The sequence below is a fragment of the Lissotriton helveticus genome, chromosome 10 (assembly GCF_964261635.1).
Source record: "Lissotriton helveticus chromosome 10, aLisHel1.1, whole genome shotgun sequence".
In the NCBI taxonomy this organism is placed as follows: Eukaryota; Metazoa; Chordata; class Amphibia; order Caudata; family Salamandridae; genus Lissotriton; species Lissotriton helveticus.
The window spans coordinates 971,077,787-971,097,844 of record NC_136071.1 but is presented as its reverse complement, the minus strand read 5'-3'; the positions used below and the strand labels follow the sequence as shown (position 1 = coordinate 971,097,844).

Here is a 20,058-nt window from a genome sequence, read left to right as displayed (position 1 = left end):
GTCTTCTATGAGATTGGCGACTGTTTCTGTCCGTACCCATACCTTTGAATCTCCTCCACTAAGAATTGCTTATTGAAAAATTAAAATAGACATACTCCACGATTTTTAGTGTGCGTTATTTCCCAAAATACCAATACTAAATAAGTGTTTTCATGAGATTGATAAGGAAAATATTTTTAAAGTTAAAAATTTTTCTTTTGAAACCACAAACAACTATTTTAATAATTTAGGATCAGGCCTATAATAGGTGGCAAACAATTGTTACAAAATGACAGTCATTTTTGAAAAATGAGTTTTGGACGCTAATCATTTGTATTTCCCTCAACAACACCTTCACTTCACAAGTCATGAAGTCGGCTTTTAATTCGGAAATAGAACTGCAAATGGCAAAAAATAAAACCGTGTACTGATGAGATGCAATTATTTCATGAAAATTAACAGCCAAAAGGGACTCTTTGCGTCACAATGGGGACTCAAGTTAATATGGAATGTTTATTTGATTGTCAATAAGATAAATCAATAAACAAATCTTTCTCGCTTTAAAATTCACTTAGGAATAAGGATTGTACACAAAGAATACGTTGATATTAAGCAATTAGTATGGTACGGCAGCCATGTTAAATTTAACTTGCATTGATTCTGAATTTGAAACTATCATTAGAAGAGAAATGTATTCTATATTACATTGAACAATGAATAATTTGAACATAGCCAAATAAATTAGAGTGGCTACTTAAGACAGGACATACATCAACTGAAGTACCAGACTTGATTTTTGCGTATTGATTTCTAAAAGTGATCAAGCTCCTTAGGCCATAACAGCTCATGACTTGAAATGCAAGATGAACGGGGGGGGGGGGGGTGGGGGGGGGGGGGGGGAATTGCATAAGCATGAAAACATATCAGAGAGGTAGGCTGCAGTTATGAAGAAACTTTGCCCACATTGCACGTTATCTGACAACCATTTTCTATATTTCCAGTAGCAATCTTTTGTTTTCAGTCACAGCACACCACAACACTCAATGTGATGAAGGATGCTCTGCCACTAGGGCTCTTCTCTGGCATGCATGTACTATGAATACCATAGAATTAAACTGAACGTACAAATGTTGTGACACCACAAAAAGATGGAATTATTCTCATGCTGCATGCAAAGCAACCTCACTCTTACCTCTGAACTATAATCATCAGCAGTCGTTGAAATTTCACTTTCGGGCTGGAACAGGAATAAAATAGTAATATTCAAAGAGAAGGTTTCACCAAAGTGTTATAAGACAAAGGCTTGAGTGTAACATCCCAACAGAAATATGGTGGGAGAATACAAAATCAGTGTTACGCTGAAAGCATAAAAGACACCCAAAAGGCATGGGTTTGGTAGGTTACATTGTAACATCAAAATCCAATATGTTGTGATAAAGCTAGGATATTCTCAAAGTGATTAAAACCAAAAGCAGTGGCCGTTTTTGGGAGGAAATGAATAATTACTGAGGTTGGAGAAGGAACACGAGGAAGAACCTTATTTCTACATTTATATCTTCCTTCTCTAGGTCACTGAGATAGTGTGCAACACGCGGACTTCATTAAGCTGAAGAATTAGGAAAGACTGCAGAATGGTGCATGATAATCAAGAGGGCATTCCTGTGCATGTGCACAATTAGCCAATTAGGACAGTAAATAACAATATTTAGAAATATACAATAATAAGAAAGAACACCAATGCATGGCTTTCCTCAATTTGACTCAAACGTCCAGATTGTACGTTTGGAATACTGACATTACACCACATGGTACATCAGGGACATCAGTAGAGCATTATCTAAAGTTAGATAATGTAGTGCCTGTTGTAACAAGATGGTGAAGCACCCATGCACATAAACTATGTCATCGTTATAACCAAAGCATGCATTCAACTACTTCCTGTCTTATTGCTAATTTCTAATAATATCACTGCATTAGTTATCCACTGGTAGCATTAGAGTGCCACGGCTGTAAACCATAATATAATAGAAGGGAAGTAATACATAGCTAAGGAAATTGAAGACCAGGCATGCAGCAAAGTAAATGGAACTACACCCTATCATTGTCCTTGCTTGAAACGTCAAAAGATTGTGCTCCAGAATTTGTGCTGTTCTAGTTTAAATAAGTTTATTTAAGGGTCAAGCTCCTTAAAACTTCATAACATTGAATTTATCTATACAATCCTATAATAAGATTTACATATAGAACAATAATACAACAAAATTAAAAACTGTAAAAAATACACACCTTGAATAAAAAATATCTAAAACATTGCAAGTACTTTGGCTTATAAAATTCATACACACACATAACAAGGATCAACGCCGGGGATACTAAAAATTGATTTAAACTATAAGTGATCTAGTAGCCGTTAAAAGAATTTGGGAGACAGCATTGTAATGCCTCACACCAAGATCTATACAGAATGGCCTAATCCATACCCTCCTTAGCCTTGTACACATTGGACAAAAAAAATAAAAAATTATTAACATCCACAATCATATAATTACAAAACATACAAAGAGTAGATTTAGTTGGGTTAGACTTCCAATTACTGGTAACCTTGCTAACCAACAACATACCCTGGCAGCCTGTGATCAAGGAGCTGTGTTCCGAAACACGTAAGGCAAACAAAGAACTCTGAATTAAAAATGTATTTTGCTTTTACTAGATCTACTGTGGACTGCATCTTTGAAGTTAGGATACATTTATGGATATATATATATATATATATATATTTTGTTCCTAAGGTTAGTAAAGCATGGTCTAAGGGAGCAAAACACTGCATTTTCCTAAGAGTTCGAGAAACAGGTCACTGAGTTCTACAAAATCTATGGATCAATAAAACAGCGATACAAGGTAATTCATGGATTATACAAGGGCAGGTGAAATCCTGTAATAACCGTATATAGACTTAGGGCTAGTTTCTTCATTACAATCTATATGTGAAATCACAAGTGACTTGAGGAAGAAACGAACATCACAACACTACTGTAATAATTTTTCACAGCAGGATTGTGATATCACATTGGCTCCTGCCAGAGGTAGATCACTGAGCGGATTACGATGATTTACTTAAATAATTAAAGATATAAACTGTATTTCTCTTTCCCAGTCATAAAGCTGATAATACCATGAAGATTCTAAGGGAAAGTAACGAAGGTTGGATTATTTATTCGGAATGGGATCAATTCTTAAACACACTAACCTAGCTCCACAGGTCTGGTGCCACCCTTAAAAATGGTTAAATAAGCCCCATAAAACTGAAAAAGAAGTTAATGAAATTATTAACTATAAACACTAATGGCAAACCTATCTAGTTACCGGCTATATTGGACTCTAATACAATGTGCTATCTAAAGCGACATTTTGGTGATGACGTACATTGTTTATGCAAAGATTTCAATAACTGCAATGCTTGATTACAACTGATATAGAGAAAATAAGACCATTTGGCTCATTCAATCTGCGTATTTAAATGCCTACTGTACCACCGAGTCTTTAGCTTTAATGGAAACTTCAACAAAATAGTGACCAGGTTTGCTTAACGTGAGGGGGGGCCCGACCAAGTTAAATTCTGTCCACAATGATGAAATTTTTTAATTTCTGTATTAATTACAATGTATGTCTTTATCACATTTTGTATCGATTGTTTAAGAGCGATTAGCTGACAAACTAAAAAAGAAATAAGTGAGCACCAGTACACATAGCAACAATAAATCTCTTCATTACGTTTTCCATTCAGTCAAATCAAAAACTTACTTCAATGGTATATGTCTGAGCATGCTTGAAGGTGTCTCCAGAATGCAAGGTCCTTAAAATAGTGTATTCCTTAGGTGGGGCAGCACCTCGTTGAGTACTGTGTGTATTGGAGTCATCACTCTGGATCTGGCTAAAATCTGGTCCATCTTCTGAAAGATCCGATTCTTTGGAGCCAGTTGTTTTTTTCTTTTTTTTCTGTTTCTTAGGTATATTATGGCCATCGACTTGGGCTTTTCGCTGCCTAAATTGTGCAAGCTAATAATAAAATGGAAAAAAAAAATCTTGTTATAACACATTTGTTCACTGTACGTAGTTGCTTTCTTATGACTTTCAATCAAATAACAGATTATAGTATAGAGTATTGCGGTTACCCTATCGAAATTTAGCATCAGAGTTAAAGAGGCATAAAATAGGATACACTTCTGTGTAAATTAAAAACATCATAGGAAATACTGGGAGATCCCTTAACAGCTGGGGAGTGGATAGATGTGCATAAGGCAGTGAGGCTGGTTTGTTCCAATACACCATTCAAGCTACTGCAATATCACTTTATATAACAAACATACCTTACTCCATAAACCTTGCATGCTATATATCCCACCCAATCTGCCTGCTGCACGCACGCTGCGAGCCCCCACAGCAGACTTCATACATATGGTATGGTCTTGCCCCTCTCTGTCCCCTTACTGGCAGGCAATATTGCATCATTTGAATAGGGTCTCGGGATGGGAAGTGCCACTTGAGATCCATCAGGTGTTGCTGGGCCTGCTCCCGTCTTATGCAAAGAAAACATTGAGAAAAGGTTTGTCCTCCTTGGCATGGTGTTGGCAAAGCACAGTATTGCGATTGGGTGGCTTAGCCCACTAGATTTGTGGCATGGTTGAAAGACGTTTCTGTGTGGGCGGTTACGGAAAAGGTCCGCATGAGACATGTATTCAGGGATAATAAACTTGAGGATGACTTGAGAGCTTGGTCGGCCATGTTATTCAAATTGAAGGAACCACAGAGACCAGCTGCCTACAGAGACGAACCCACTGAGTGCAAACTAACATTGCTGAAATGAGAACTGGGAAAAACCTGGACTACGGAGGGTTATATCATGGACATCCACACATCATTTATTATGGAACTACCTTGCACCAATAGCCGTGACTAAGCAAAAGAGCGAGGGAACATGGAGGATGTTGGGGGGATTGTTTTTCGTTTCTTGGGTCAATCTATAGAAAGTTGCTTTGTCCGTGTCATTAAATAAATGCATCTATTTGTTTAGCAGTACGCCAAGGGAATCTTGGGTCAGGTATCAGCATATCACGAACCAGCCTCTGAACCACTTAATGAGCATTGGCAAAGCCAATAGGTCTTGCTTTTGGGACCAAGCTAATGCTGTGCAGAATGGCTAATGAACAGGAACAAACTGCCTACGCGGACGCTTGTGTCATTTTGTAGGTGCATGCATGTACCTGCAAAAGTATCATGATCGAGTGCAAGGAATGAATGCAGGTAGGGGAAAGCAACACCGATGGTGGAATCACAGATGGCAGAAAAGCATCACAGAGGGCAGAAAAGCGACACAGAGGGCGGGAGGAAACAACGCGTGGGTGCGCGGGGTCAAGTAACATGGAAGCAACACTGATGGTGCAAGTAAGCAAGCATACAGACAACCACGTGGAGTGGGAAGGAACTGACCGAGAGAGAGTGCGATGAGGAGGGAAAGAACACAGAAGGGCGACTGTATAAAAGTGAAACCATACATAAGAGCAGTTTGAAGGACAAATTACATTTTTAAAATGTTCTGAAAAGGAGCATGCTGAATGGTAAAACGCATGCACTCTCATGGAATGCTTAAGAAAAGCAAGGTTAAAGTGTTTAAATTATGATGGTGTTAACAGTAAGAAATTAAAATGTGTGCATACAAGTATAGGAATGGCCATAGATTAAATAGTTTGAAACGGACAGTGCATAGGAGCTCAATTGAAAGAGGTAATCTGTATAAACTGTAAAAGCACTGAGAGCAGCTCGAAGGAAACCCCTTGGCTTATAATGGGTACTCTTAGGCTCACGGAGGCCATCCCTTGCATATAGAGCTGTTCTTAGTGTGCTGTGGGAATCCTTAACATGACCATGTCCTTCTCTGGAAAAATGGTCACCAATCTTTGGTATGTCCAATCTTTGGTATGTCGAGGAGGTTTTGGTATTATCAGGTGTACTTCTGCAATTAATGTGGCCAAGGCATTATAGACAGTCGGGCTGGCATGGCACACCATGAAAGTATTAGAATACATCAATAGTGCCCTATCGATCTAGGTCTTCTTTGCTAATTTGTGTGTTGTAAAATGCACCATTTGGACTAATTTTGTCCTCAAAATATTACCAGGGAATAACCTGGACAAAACCCTCTAAAGACAAATGGGTAGGGGTCGCTCGGTGCAGTTCACAGAATGCACGTTTATGACTCCATCCCTTACGAAATTAAATAATTACCATTATAGAGAAGCCTAATATGAGGCAAATATTTCGAAATGCCATATAAAAAATGAAAAGGAAACCCATGTAACTGTTAATGGGGAGGAAGAACTGCCACCTACAGTTGTATTTGTTATGTTGTACAGACTCCAGAAATGTGTGTTTATCTGGTTCTCCCCATGGGCCTTGCATTGATATTGGTCATCAAAAGAAAGATCAGGGATTGTGGCATAACTTGATATGTTCCTGTATTACAGGAGGACTATTCCATTCAAAATATTTAATGTCTGATTGGAGTGGCCAATGTACTTCTTCGGAATTCTAAATTGGTATATTTTTGTTAATAAAAGAAAATATATGTGTACCTGATTTATGCCCAACAGAATGGAGAGCAAATTGAAGGGTTTTACATATTGGCTCCAGAACTATCCTAAGGATGTATAGGGTTACTTGTACCTCACACAAAAGGATACACTGAAATGCCTGCCTGCATATAGGGATAGAACGGGCACGGGCAAAAATCTGTATGTCTGGCTTTGGCAGGATGGTGCGATAGTTAATCTTTAAATTGTGTTCTCTGCATGCTTAGGTCACAAAAATAAAATAAAAAATAAAACATGATGCTTCCTACCCATGACTGCCCAGCGCCGGCTTTATGACGGTGCAAGGAGTGACATGACACTGGGATTGCAATTCGGTGGGTGGTGGGGCATTCGCCAGACTCCCCTGCTCGGTGCTATGTTATCAGTGAGCACAGCTCTTATCTGGGAAATATATCTCTGTGGCTTGCTGAAATATGTTGCACAGATTTCTTTAAAAATGTCTTCTGTTATTACAGTTTGTTTTGCCATTTTGGCTCCTGCGGTTTACTGACTTGTGAACATGGGTGAAACGTGATCCTGAGAAGAACGGGGAAAAGGTCACACACGAAGCTAAAAACAACTAAATATTCCATGACAATTTTGTTACCATTCCTGTGTATAACATATAATATATTTACCTTAAAAGAAAAATTAATGCAAGTAAAACTTAAATGTAGGACATGCATTGGTCTGGTAGATATGCACAGTTGGTTAATGTGATCACTTCAGATGCGTAAGTGTCCACCTGGAGGGTCACTGATCTGAATCCTGGCTGGTGTACTTTGGAATAGTGACGTGTATTTATAGTATGCGGGCCGGGGAGGCGCAGCCGGACCAGTAAGGGGCCGGTGACAATCGCCTACTGGGGGCAGTAACCAAGCAGCTTACCCTGGGAAAATGCTGGGCGCTGACTGGCTGGCAAGGTTTAAAGCAACCAAATAGTGCCCTCCCCTGGGTGCGCAACAAGGTAAAAGGGTATGGGGGTTCCCCCCAAAGAAGCACAGGCCTGCACCACAGGTGGAGGCGCTCAAGCATGTGCCCTTGGGATGCCTTATGGCAGGGGCTCAGGAAGCAGGCTATGGGGCAGCAAAGGTCGGACACGACACTTGCATTCCAGGGCAGGCACGAGGGTCGCCCACAACACTTGGCAACATGGTGTAGCCTAGTAGCCGCAGGAGAGTTGCTAGGCCCTGGCTGGTAAAGGGCTTTCGCTCAGGGCGCTGCCACAAGGTGACGTTATAGACTAAGGACTACTGGTTTTGACCTACAGACAATGTGGGGCAATGATGATGGCATGCATGTTATAAGGATCTGTGAGTTTTGCATGTCAATATGTGTATTAAGAGGAGCTGAGCAGTTTTGAACCATCTGAGGCTTGTTTTCATCTGTGACAGCAAAAGTGGGGTGCAGGTCGTGGCCGGGAAGATCGAGGGCACTTGCCCTCCTGTGAGGGATTAGTGCTAGGAGTGCCCAGGCTGTGACGGAGAGCACTATAAACATATGCAGCATTAGTTTAAATAATGAATTGCACACAGTAGAACATAGGCTGCTGTACTGACGAGACCGTGGGCTGTTTTTTTCCGACTCTCAGAGTGAAACATATTGATTTACATATCTGTTTGATTCATTGCATCTGTATAATGTGTGTGGGATGTAAAGTTGTCTAACGCCCTACATAGGGTCGAGTAGAGATGTAAAAATTAAATGTGGGAGAGCAGCACTGTTGGAGGGTAGTAGTGAGGACTGTCACACCGGGTACCACCAATTCTCAAGTATGCCCTGTTAACAGCGTTACGCTTTCAATAAAAATTCTGAATTAAAATAAACATTCAGTAATGTGGCAGTTTTACTAGTGTTTTAGTTCTCACCTAGACAGCGCATGTTCTGAAATAGATAGATAGATAGATAGATAGATAGATAGATAGATAGATAGATAGATAGATAGATAGATAGATAGATAGATAGATAGATAGATAGATAGATAGATAGATAGATAGATAGATAAAGATAGATAGATAGATAGATAAAGATAGATATGGCTTAGTGTCACTCATTACTTGTTTGGGTGTCACCTACAGAAAAACAAGCATTTGCAATGCAATAGGTCTCGCATTAGGAAAGTGTGAGCTATTGGTATTGTAAATGACAATTTACTTTAACATGTGTTGGCTTTGAAAATATATAAATTAATAGCATTGTTATTCACAAAGCCAATAGCTTACACGTTCCTAATGCGAACCCTATTGGCTATGGCAATGCTTTGTTGGTGATGTGGTGGTGCCCATGAGTGATGTGGTGGTGTTCCCGAGTGATGTGCTGGTGTCCCTGAGTGATGTGGTGGTGTCCCTGCGTGATGTGGTGGTGTCCCTGAGTGATGTGGTGGTGCCCCTGAGTGATGTGTTGGTGTTCCTGAGTGATGTGGTTGTGTCCCTGAGTGATGTGGTGGTTCCCCTGAGTGATGTGGTGGTTCCCCTGAGTGATGTGGTGGTGCCCCTGAGTGATGTGGTGGTGTCCCTGAGTGATGTGGTGGTGTCCCCGAGTGATGTGGTGGTGCGCCCGAGTGATGTGGTGGTGTCCCCGAGTGATGTGGTGGTGTGCCCGAGTGATGTGGTGGTGTCCCCGAGTGATGTGGTGGTGTTCCCGAGTGATGTGGTGGTGTCCCTGAGTGATGAGGTGGTGTTCCCGAGTGATGTGGTGGTGTTCCTGAGTGATGTGGTGGTGCCCCTGAGTGATGTGGTGGTGCCCCTGAGTGATGTGGTGGTGTCCCTGTGTGATGTGGTGGTGTCCCTGAGTGATGTGGTGGTGTTCCCGAGTGATGTGGTGGTGTCCCCGAGTGATGTGGTGACCATAGAAAGAGCACCTCCCTCACCCCCGTTAAGCAAGAGAATAAACTCCAATCGTTCTCAATTTGATAAATGTAAGTTAGCCCAGCAATGTGATATTTGTGGTGTTCCCAAATTTAATTTTATAAAGCATTGTACTAGCCTAAAAAAAACAACAACAAAAAAAAACTAAACGCTGAACTGCGTTTTTTATGGGGGATGAAAAGTTAAGGCTTGGTCACCATGTGACTGCCCAATACTGGTTTCATCATTGGCTGGAAGCTCTGAAAAAGGGGGACTAGGTGGTATAGGGTGCGATTGTACAGTAATCATGGAAGACTCAGCAAATAATTTATACATTCTTTTCTATACGTCCTGCAAGAATGCATGTATAAAGGGTACACAGCGTAGAACTAACCTAAATGCCTCTAAACTCATATTGATCGGGCTATTTTACGAGCAACTGAGGATAATACAACAAGTAACATTGCACCCACAGCAAGCCAAAACTATTGGCTTTGTCAATGGTTGTTAGTTGCATAAGCAACTATGACTTCGCTGAATATAATATGACAATCCTTCAGTACGGAAATGGTGAGGTCGAAAAGACTCGTTAAAGTTCTTCACAAACTTACCCCAAAGGCAGCGAAGGGTGGTACTACAGCAGAGTTAAAAAAAAATTCACCAGGAGGTGATGGCAAAAACGGAGAGCCCGATATGGACCGGTCTCAACACCTGCTTGTTAGAACTGTCGGTGCTCAGCACCGGCGGGACCCAGCCCACTTTAAGCCCTGGCCTAGACTCTTATTATAGAATGAGCAACATTACATGCTATTAAATATGAGAGATTTTTGTATAGCAAATTTAGCTCATCCGTATCTTAGGTGCTTGAAGGCGCTCTCATATATGATAATTAACAAAAAGGAGGTTCATTGAAAAAAAGTCTTTGCCTAAAATCATACGATTTGGTCAAACAGGGAAGCTGGGGTTGATACCAGATTTTACGATTTCACACTGGGCACATCAGCTACTAGATAGTCATCGCTTTCAAGCGTCAAATATTAATGCTATGTCCTTAATTCTTGAATGATGACATTAGAACTTTGGTGACAGGAAGAATACAAATTGTATTTTTGGTCATTATACATAAATTAAACCTTACATAAGGACATAAGAGCGCAGCACTTTTTTCCCCCTCAGCACAGGGAAACATACGGTGATTCACATGATGCTGAACACAGGGCGGAATTTGAACTTGGTTCTCCGTATTACATACTTCACAGATGTAGCCCATCACCTCCTGTGAAAGTTCGGCTAGTTTTGGGCTTGAGGTTCCAAGCGGATCCCGAACTGAGCCGGAGCCAAGCATCTGGTTCGAGCAGGAATCAAGCTTCCTGTGGCTTGCCCTCCTTTAGTGACAGCCAAATGTGAGAACTTGGCTGGAGTACCAAAGCCAATATATTTTTAACACCATATTTTTACATTTACATAAATTCAAAACAAAGAGAGAGCAAGTGCAGTTAACAGCTGCAAAATAATTTTCTAATGAGCCCGGACTCCAAGGTGGGCTCTATTACCTCTTAGTCATTCGTCCTAATCACACTCCTACAACATGAAATCAACACCCTGCACCAGACATATTCACCTACTCAAGGAAAAGTTTTACACAATAAAACGAAACCACCAACCAGAAGAACCACAGCAAATAAAGCGAGTTCACCTCATCACTGTTCCCTGTTTCCAAGTTTTTCCAAGTCCTGCTAGTGACAATCTGAAAGGGAGAGAAGGGTGGGGAAATGGGCCTCTGACAAGGAAGACCAGGACTCTGAGCAATGTAGATTAGCAGCAAGTATGTCAATCCTAAACCCAAAAGGCTTGCATTTTGAAAGTGCGACTACGAGTATTCATAGTAGCTTCCTAACTCACAGTCAATGGTGTCAAGTGAAGAAGCAGCACCCCAGGACATTGTCAGACAATGCTTAGAAAGCAGGTGATGGTTGCCGCTGTCCTTATACTACAAACCATGAGAATAAAGTAAAGACCGCGGTGAACGTTTCAAAATTACTCCAGACAGGGGAGCATTGGGTACAATTGGTGAAGAACCAGGTATACAAACAAAAGGAGTACACCACTTTCCAAGGTAAGAATGTTATAGAGGCACCATTATATACTGGCAGAAGGTTTATTAGCCGGGTGGTTATACGGGACGAACGATCAGTCACTTAAAAATATTGGATTTTCAGATTAAGAGCACTTTGAATGATTAATGCGCACGGCAGGTTTAAACATGCTGGCTTATTTCTCCCCTTTCGGTTCATAAATGTACAAAGCGTTCTCTCATACGCTTGCAGCCTATGACCGGTCTTCATTGAGCTTAAAGAATAAAAGCAAAAAAATGACCGCAACATTTCAATTCAACAGAACTAGTTCGTTTGTGCTTTTCTTCGCCGTCCACAAACCACAACCTACGCAATCAGATTCAGCTTCTGGGTCCAGGTCTCAACTCTTATTTGTCCCACGCAGACTATTTTCCAGGTCTGCTGTAGTTTTCATTTTTAATTCCTTTGCACCCAGCCACGGTACAGCTGACAGTGGTCATGGGCTATTACAGTTATTAAAATTAGAACGTCAGAAATGGAAGACCCTGTACGACTTTCGCTGCCCTCCTACAATACATACATCAGACTCATTATGCATTATATTCGGAATACCTACCTCAGAGCGTGTATCTCCGCTTATAAATAAATAACTGGATAACCGCTCCAGATCCGAAATTTTGTTACAACGGAACCGATGTTATCCCCCAAATCTTTGGCACTGATTTAATCTATTTACAAACATAAAAGGGTTTGAAGACATGTAGGATTAGAACCGGTTATCTGAAAATTCGTCACAAGCTGCATTAACAATCTCAGACATCGTACTGTCCACATTTTTATCCCAAACAAAATGCCTAACAAAAGTATCGTGCTAGCCCAAACTGAACAGAAACAGTACAACTGCGAGTCTCGCCTTCCCATGATTCATTATTCAATCTAAATCACACAAGGATGTGGCATTTACTTTACAAAACAATCCTTAGCAGCGAGCACAGAGTATCATAACTTCAATACAAGTTAGCAAGTTTCGAATCAGACTTTACAGGAGTAAGTCAACAGTTCTATGGAAGCGCGTAAAGCTCTCCTGGACTTACCGTTCTCAGTTGAGAATCACGGGCGGTTGAACCGGCACCTGGTGGGGGGTAGGCAAAGGTGGAGGGAAGGGGGCGCTGGGGCGAACAGACACAAAAAGGGAAAAAGAAGCTGCGAGCGTGCGCAGCCCGAAAACGGAAGTTCGGGAGCGTCACGCCTGTCGTGGGGCGGGACTTCCGTTTTCCGCGAAGCCCGCGCCCACGGAGTTGATGACCCGCAATGGCTGCAGAAGACAGGACGGAGTGGCGGCGATGCGGTGAGTAAGGCTTAATTGTAAGGGGGGCGGTGTGGGGGGGGAAGAGGGGGCGGCGGGGGCGGCAGGGGGGGGAGGGTGGAGGGCGCCGGCGTGTGTATGCGTGCAGAGGGGTGGGGGCTGGCTGTGTCTGTGTTGCATGCGAGGGGCTGGGACTTCGTCTGCGCAAGCGCGGCTCAGACGCACGCTCACGCGGTAAAAACTGCAAAGGGAAAGCGCGTGCCAGATTGGTGTCCCCAAAACGACATACGGGCAGCATTAGGTCTGAAGCAGACACCTCAATGCTCACGCATTGAGCGTAGGTCTGCTCGACCTAAAAAGGGACTGAGCCCTCAACATTCAACTATAGGACAGTTAATAACACCCACACAAGGCGACATCTCAAATTCTAACCAGTGGAAGTGCACTTAACAAAGTTGGGTTTGATAGTTGAAACCATTCTACTTCTTTTTATATTGAGCATTCTGCACGTGACGTTTCTGGTGAGGTCTGTTATTGATTAGAAATGATGTGCTGTAAGATGTAAAAATGTTTTCTTTGAATTATGTATCAAAGGAATAATTAATTTGTGTTGCAGAAGCATCTGAAAAAGGCTGCGCTCTTCAGTTAACATTAATGAATGTGTACTAATTAAAATAAACATCATGAAAAGGGTCCGCATGTCCAAGACTGAATTATAATGCCCTAATCGATGGTGAATGAAGGTATTGTTCTGTTCCCAATCTTTATGTATCCCTACCATTATTCCCCTAAGTTGGGTTGAGCCCCATTTCTTGTAGGGAGCTTTAGGGCTGTCTGGCACTTGCCAGACTGGTACAGGTGGTCAACCACTGAAAGTTCGAGTATGCTAGAACTCTTAAGAAAATCTTTATAGTGGATAGCATTCAACTACAAGCCCTATCCGCTAAATATTGTCAGACAAAAACAAGCATTGGCTAAACCAATAGGTGTTGCCTATGCTGCTGTACAACATGACTGAAAACACATTGATAAAGCCACTAGATCTCGCATAGGCGACTTCTATTGGCTTTGTTACTGCTTGTTTTAAGTAATAAGCCTTCCGGATGCTCCATTAAAAAAAAAAAAATATTGCTCTATGTGAAAGAGATCAAATAAGTCACAACCTTACCACGCACTTAAATCACAGGCAGCTATAATGTTAGACTGTAGCTTAACCACTTTAAGTCGTCACTTGAAAAAAGCAGACGGAAAATAAATCCCCATCTTATTGGATAGCTGATGTGCAGGCAAAATAAACAGATGGTATTTAGTGTTAAATTAAAGAAAATTATTAAAAATTCACACTTCGAAAGAGCTTTGTCACTGAAGAGAAAGAATTTAGTTTTAGACGGATGTAAGCAATGTGCATAAAATTTGGCTGTCACTCAATGTGGTGGGCAGGAGATACTTCTGAATGACAACAGACCAATGCATAAACAGGGCTGGCTGAAAGCCACTACAAATAATTATACTATAGATATACGATTAGTAAAATCAAAAAGTTTTGGGTAACACCAGATCTAAAAAAAAGACCGGTCTTCACGTTAGCACACCACTACGAGCAAGAGCGGCCTTATATTGGCACTTGAACATACAAGCTGGTCCTTTTGCAAATTCGCCGTTTCTTGGAAACCTCACGGATACCATTACATCACTGAGCACTGATCTGCAAGCAAATTGAAAACGGTAAAACAATGTAAACTCAAAATAACGCGAGGGCAGTCATTTCAACCAATGTCATGTGCTGAGCCTGCTGACGCACTTACTAGCACTACAGAGCGTTCAACACATGCCAATCAGATGAATGATACTGCACAGTTTTGAGTCTGGGTTGTCTCTAAAGCTCCGATGATGTTAATTCTCATAGACATTTTAATTTATATTAAAACAAAAACATTTGTTAAAAAACACACTCATTTCCGTATGACAAAGAGGCCACAGGTAAACACAACCAACCAGATCCAAATCTACTTTTCACAACAGCAAATTCAATATATGAGCACAAAACGTTAAACGTTTTTCTGACAATGCACTCCTAAAAGACGAGCTATAAGATTTGAGTAGCTAATCATACGTGTTTCTTTCAAAAACTGACGGTACAATAGCATACCTTCCATGCCAATGAAAATGGCTTGAACACATCGTTTCCACAGCGCTACCAATGACTAGACAATGTAATCATGGTCTACAAAGAACAATAAAATGAAAACTATTAACATATACCGGACTGCAACATATTGTACAGCAGAGATTTCGTAACACAAACAGCTAGCTACCAAAGGAAATAATATTAAAAGGTCCTACCTTGTAGCAAAACATGCCCACCGATTCAAAAGTAGCAATGATAATCACTGAACACAGTTGGAACCCCAATTAGATTCTAAGCTACTAAAACAGCCCAGCAGGACTGCCAGGTTCACAGCCTATTAGATATAATGAGATGTAAAGATTTGTGTGTGGAAATCCTTTTCGAACCCGTTGTCTTAGATTAAGTCAACTAGTTTGAACCATTGGCCTATGTTCTGCTGATTCATAATGGACTGAGCTGCGGCTGCTTCCGTCAGGGTGCAGGGGGCTTTTCGCTACTCCAGATCAATCTGTTCCAAGGAGCATCACCATGCCAGTGTCTCAACAGAAGGAACCCAAGACCCTAGTGTAAGGTAAGTAAGTGAAGCACTGGTCTGTCTTAACAAGTGAGGGATTTTCTCTAAGAGCTACTTCAGAAAAGAACTAAAATTGACTGAGACAGTAAAGGTATAAAGTTAAATGTATAGGACCGAGAATGCCTACTGGAACAAAGTCTAGCAGTCCTTAGGAGCACATATTTTCATAAAGTCCAACAGAAATACAGGAACCCACCAATGCACACAAACCAACAAACAAATAGACAGAATCGACCGAGATGTAATGTACACTAGGGAAGCAATATATATGCATCCGAGTTGAGCTCTGGCAGATCATCTTAAACATATCTCCCTGTGGGATCGGAGATGTTTTGAGTCAGAGAAGCACAGAGTATAGTATGTGAGGTAAGCCATGGCTTTTGTGCCTTAGAGAAGCACTGAGTGATGTATAATATAGAGCTCAAGCCAATGTGCAGCAGGTGGACCTAGGATGATGCTAAAGAGACCATGAGTTGTGTCCGGTCTAACAATACTAGATCATACAGTCCAAATGTGTATTAATATTATTGGACCTCTAGTATTTAATTAAATAATACGTGAAAGATATTAACTACAAAAAAGTATTCGGAAAATGTTAACTAATCATCCTTGACATTTTGGGTGACAAAGAATGCCATTCTCTTTGGTGTGTCATTTGTTTAGAAGGATTGGGAGCCAATTCTGGGTAGAAACTATATTTCAAACATCCTCTTTTATGCAGACAAAGGTAAGCATGTGCACAGAAACACAGAGGTGTACCCACAGACATGTACAACTTAGGTAGAGGAACACAAGCAAATTCAAAGCTGCAAGAGAACTGATGAATGTGCCCAGTAGAATTTGCTGTGTGGGATTTTACCTTCATACTTAGAATGGTAAAAATAGTATTCAAATTCGAGAATTCAGTCTTTTTTTTACTAAAATTACAAAAATTGATTGAAGGGTTTCCACGTGACATGGCCTATTGGCAGTTATGCACACAGCCAGAGGTATAGATATTTTTTAAACAACTATTTTCCAACTCACAATACTGAACATTTGACTGTTTTTTGTTGTCCGCTTTTAGGGTATTTCACACGCTGAATAAAAGTGAAATATAACACAAATGCATTTCCTTTAATTTTTTCTGCTCTTTTGTGACTTTTGAATAGCCATTTATCATTTACATTTTTATATAGATACTAAGACCTCTATGAAATAAATCTTTGTAATGCAAGATGTGAAAGATAGGAGATCTAATGAATCATAGTTAGGAAATGTTCTGCCTGATCTAAATGCCCGACATGCATGCCATCTAACCTTTCATAAAGAAAAACATGCGGTGCCACAGGTATTTCAGGATGCAGAGGCTAAACTACATTTCTGGAAAATACACATCATTCAACCAAAGTCACCAATTCCACATACACACTAGGTATGTTATTTTAATTATCGCTTGAAAATAATTTGGTATTAGAATGCCACAAACATCATTTATTATTAGGGAAAGCAAGCAGGCTGTACATAGAAACAAATGCTATATATTTCTTGAAATGAATATGCATGTACATTAATCACAAAAAATAATATTGCTAATCTATGCAGCCTGAACCGAAAGCCAAGTGAGGAGAGCTGACTTTTCAGATATTTATAATAGGAAGAATACCTTGGAAAGGAATGAAGGATCCTTTGACTTAGATGGGACATGACTCTAAGAAGAGCGATTGGCTGTGGGTTGACAAATATATAGCAATGCAAGCTGGGTTAAGGATAACGACAGTACGCAAGGTAATAAAGTCTACGAAAATCAGATGGCTACACAAAATGACTATGCTTTCACTAAAATGTATTCAGATCCATTATCCATTTCCTGTAGGAATCAATCCAAGTTCAGAATTGGAGCTGTGGGAAACAGTGCACGTTAGATTAATATAGAGCACGTCATCCAACTCATCAATGAAAGTAAAGAGATAAAGAGCAGTATACATTTTATGCCAGTTATACTTACAACTGATGGCAAAATACAGGTCGCAATTTGCGACCAGTATTTTTGCGACAATCGTGGTCATTTGCAAAGCGACCTACGTACTAATAGCTAGTTGTGCAAAATACAGATTCATAAAGGGTTGCAATTAGAACTACCTTCGAAATTTAATGAAGTATGTCTCAAATTGTGACTCACTAGGAATCTAGGTCTAGGCGGAACTTGCAGTTACTTCAAAACTCAAGAAGATTCCGCAGAGTTCTGCCAATGGGTGGAAATACGCATGTCACGCTGCAATTTAGTGCCAGCAATGCGAGAAGCGCTGAAAAGTCCACGCAAATGGCACCATGTGGTGCACATGTGCTCACGGCCATTCAAGTTGATTTTTCTAGCACTTGAGTACAAAATGTACTAGAACTGCAACAAATCTACTCCAGAAACAGCCTTTGACTGTGACCGCTTGAGTTAGAAAATGGCACTAGGGGATGTCAAATTTCGCTCAAGGTCACATTTCTGGAGCCTTGCAGGAAAAAATTCAGCCACGCAGCGATTGGCGGAATTTGTCGGCAACTCCACGTTACAAGAGTAACGCAGAGTCTCCAAATTCCACCAATTCTGCAGACAGAATGAAGCATTCTGCCCCCCCCCCCCCGAGGAATCCCAGGCGTTACAGGTATGGTAGCCTGCTGAAGTCAGCAGACCACCATGTCTGTGATTGCTTTTAAATAAAGCAATTTTTTTACTCTAAGTGCAACCAGCTTTCCATAAAGGAAACCGCGATGTGTTTAAATAAAAAAAATGTAATGTAATTTCTATTTTTTAACATTCACAAAAGGGAAGAGGTCCCCTTCCTATTTACTAACAGGTTACCACCCCCTTTGAGGTGTCGTTAAAATATTCATATTTTTTGCTTTTTGGTCGCAAAGTAATAAAACATACCATTACGATTCGGTATTTGGAAGGAGCGCCCTAAGCATGCCCCTTCCAAATGCCGATTTGTTGTTAGGTCCCAAATTGCGATTTGGTAATAAGTTACTGAAACGCAATTTGGTGTTTGTACATTTACAAACGGACCATTTGCGACCTCGAAAATGCTTTGTATATCCGGCCCTTAATCTTGAGCTGGAAACCGCAAAGTGCATAGCGAGCACTTCAATATAACTCTGAAACAGATAAGGGAAGCATGGGGGAACTTTATAGAGCACAACAAAATATAACTTAATAAGGAAATAAACGAAGTACGACATGTATCAGGTCACGGACTCTCAACTAAATTAAGTCAAATGGACAACTCAGTTTAAATTACTAAAAGTTACTAACAGAAGAAGGAATACCAAATGGATTCGGGAGATTTATTTCCACGGTTATGAGGACAGGGTTTATAGCCGTGTGAAATACTAGTTTGAAAGTAACCGCACACCATCCAAGCTCAAACAACAAAGTTTCAAACAGATAGCAAATATAAACTGAAAACCAGAAAACGGTTCATGAAAGCTGTCATTGCTTTGAAGGAAGGTCAAACTGTCCCAGACAGCAAGCTCTCATCTCGCAGGCATATATATATATTCAGTTATTTAAAGCAAACAAAAACATTTCCCGCTTTTTCAAAAATGTTAAATGTGCTAATGGAATGTAGTCATCAACAGAGTTGGCAGACCTGATATATATTCACTCAGTGAAAACTTGCAGTTAATACCAAGGATTGACAAAACAGGTCGGTCTCACCTTTGAAAGTCTTAGTTGACATTTTGGCTTTGCCAATGCTTGCTTCTGCAGTTGAACAGAACTGGGAATTATAATGAAGCAACACGGGCAAGGAGTGGGTGTGAGAGGGAAGGCCCAGCACGGGCCACAGGTGGGTGGGAGGGGAAAAAAGCAACACAGGGAAGAGGTGGGTGGGAGGAGAAAAAAGTCACACACGCAAGGGGTGGGTTGGTGGGAGGGAGGGAGGTGGGGGGGGGGAAGCCACACGGGCAAGGGGTGGGTGGGAGGGAGGGGAGAATAGTCACACAGGCAACAGGTTTAGGGAGGGGAAAAAAGTCGCAAGGGAGGGGAAAAAAGCCACATGGGCAAGGAGTGGGTGGGTGGTTGGGAGGGGGAAAAAACATACAGGTAAGTTGGGAGGGGAAAAAAGCCGCAAGTGCGAGGGGAAAAAAGCCACATGGGCAAAGGGTTGGGGGAAAAAGCCTCATGGTCAAGGGGTTGGTGGGTGGTTGGGAGGAGAAAAAAAACCAAACATGTAAGTTGGGAAGGGAAAAAAGCAACACAAGCAAGTGTGAGGGGAAAAAAGCCACATGAGCAAGTGCGAGGGGAAAATAGCCACCTGGGCAAGGGGTGGGTGGGAGGGGAAAATAGCCACCTGGGCAAGGGGTGGGTGGGAGGGGAAAAAAGCCACACGAGCAAGGGGTGGGTGGGAGGTGAAAAAAGCCGCCAGTGGTGGGAAGGTGGGAGGGGAAAAACCCACACAGGCAAAGGGGGGGTGGATGGGTGGGAGGGGAAAAAAGCCACACGGGCGGGGCGAGTGGGTGGGTGTTAGACCTGGCATCTTTGGCGTGGTTTCC

The 20,058-nt window shown here is 41.3% G+C and overlaps 1 protein-coding gene across 1 annotated transcript in view; it reads right to left on the bottom strand.

Moving 5' to 3' along the window:
• The window catches only part of LOC144784158 (A-kinase anchor protein 9-like), a 574,985-nt gene that overhangs the window by 402,971 nt on the left and 151,956 nt on the right, over window positions 1-20,058 (bottom strand). The window contains exons 2-3 of the mRNA XM_078662830.1: window positions 3,781-4,035; window positions 1,172-1,216 (exon numbers count right to left, since the gene is read on the bottom strand). Coding sequence (XP_078518956.1) covers window positions 1,172-1,216; window positions 3,781-4,035 — 300 coding nt within the window. The remainder of the gene's footprint in view (window positions 1-1,171; window positions 1,217-3,780; window positions 4,036-20,058) is intronic.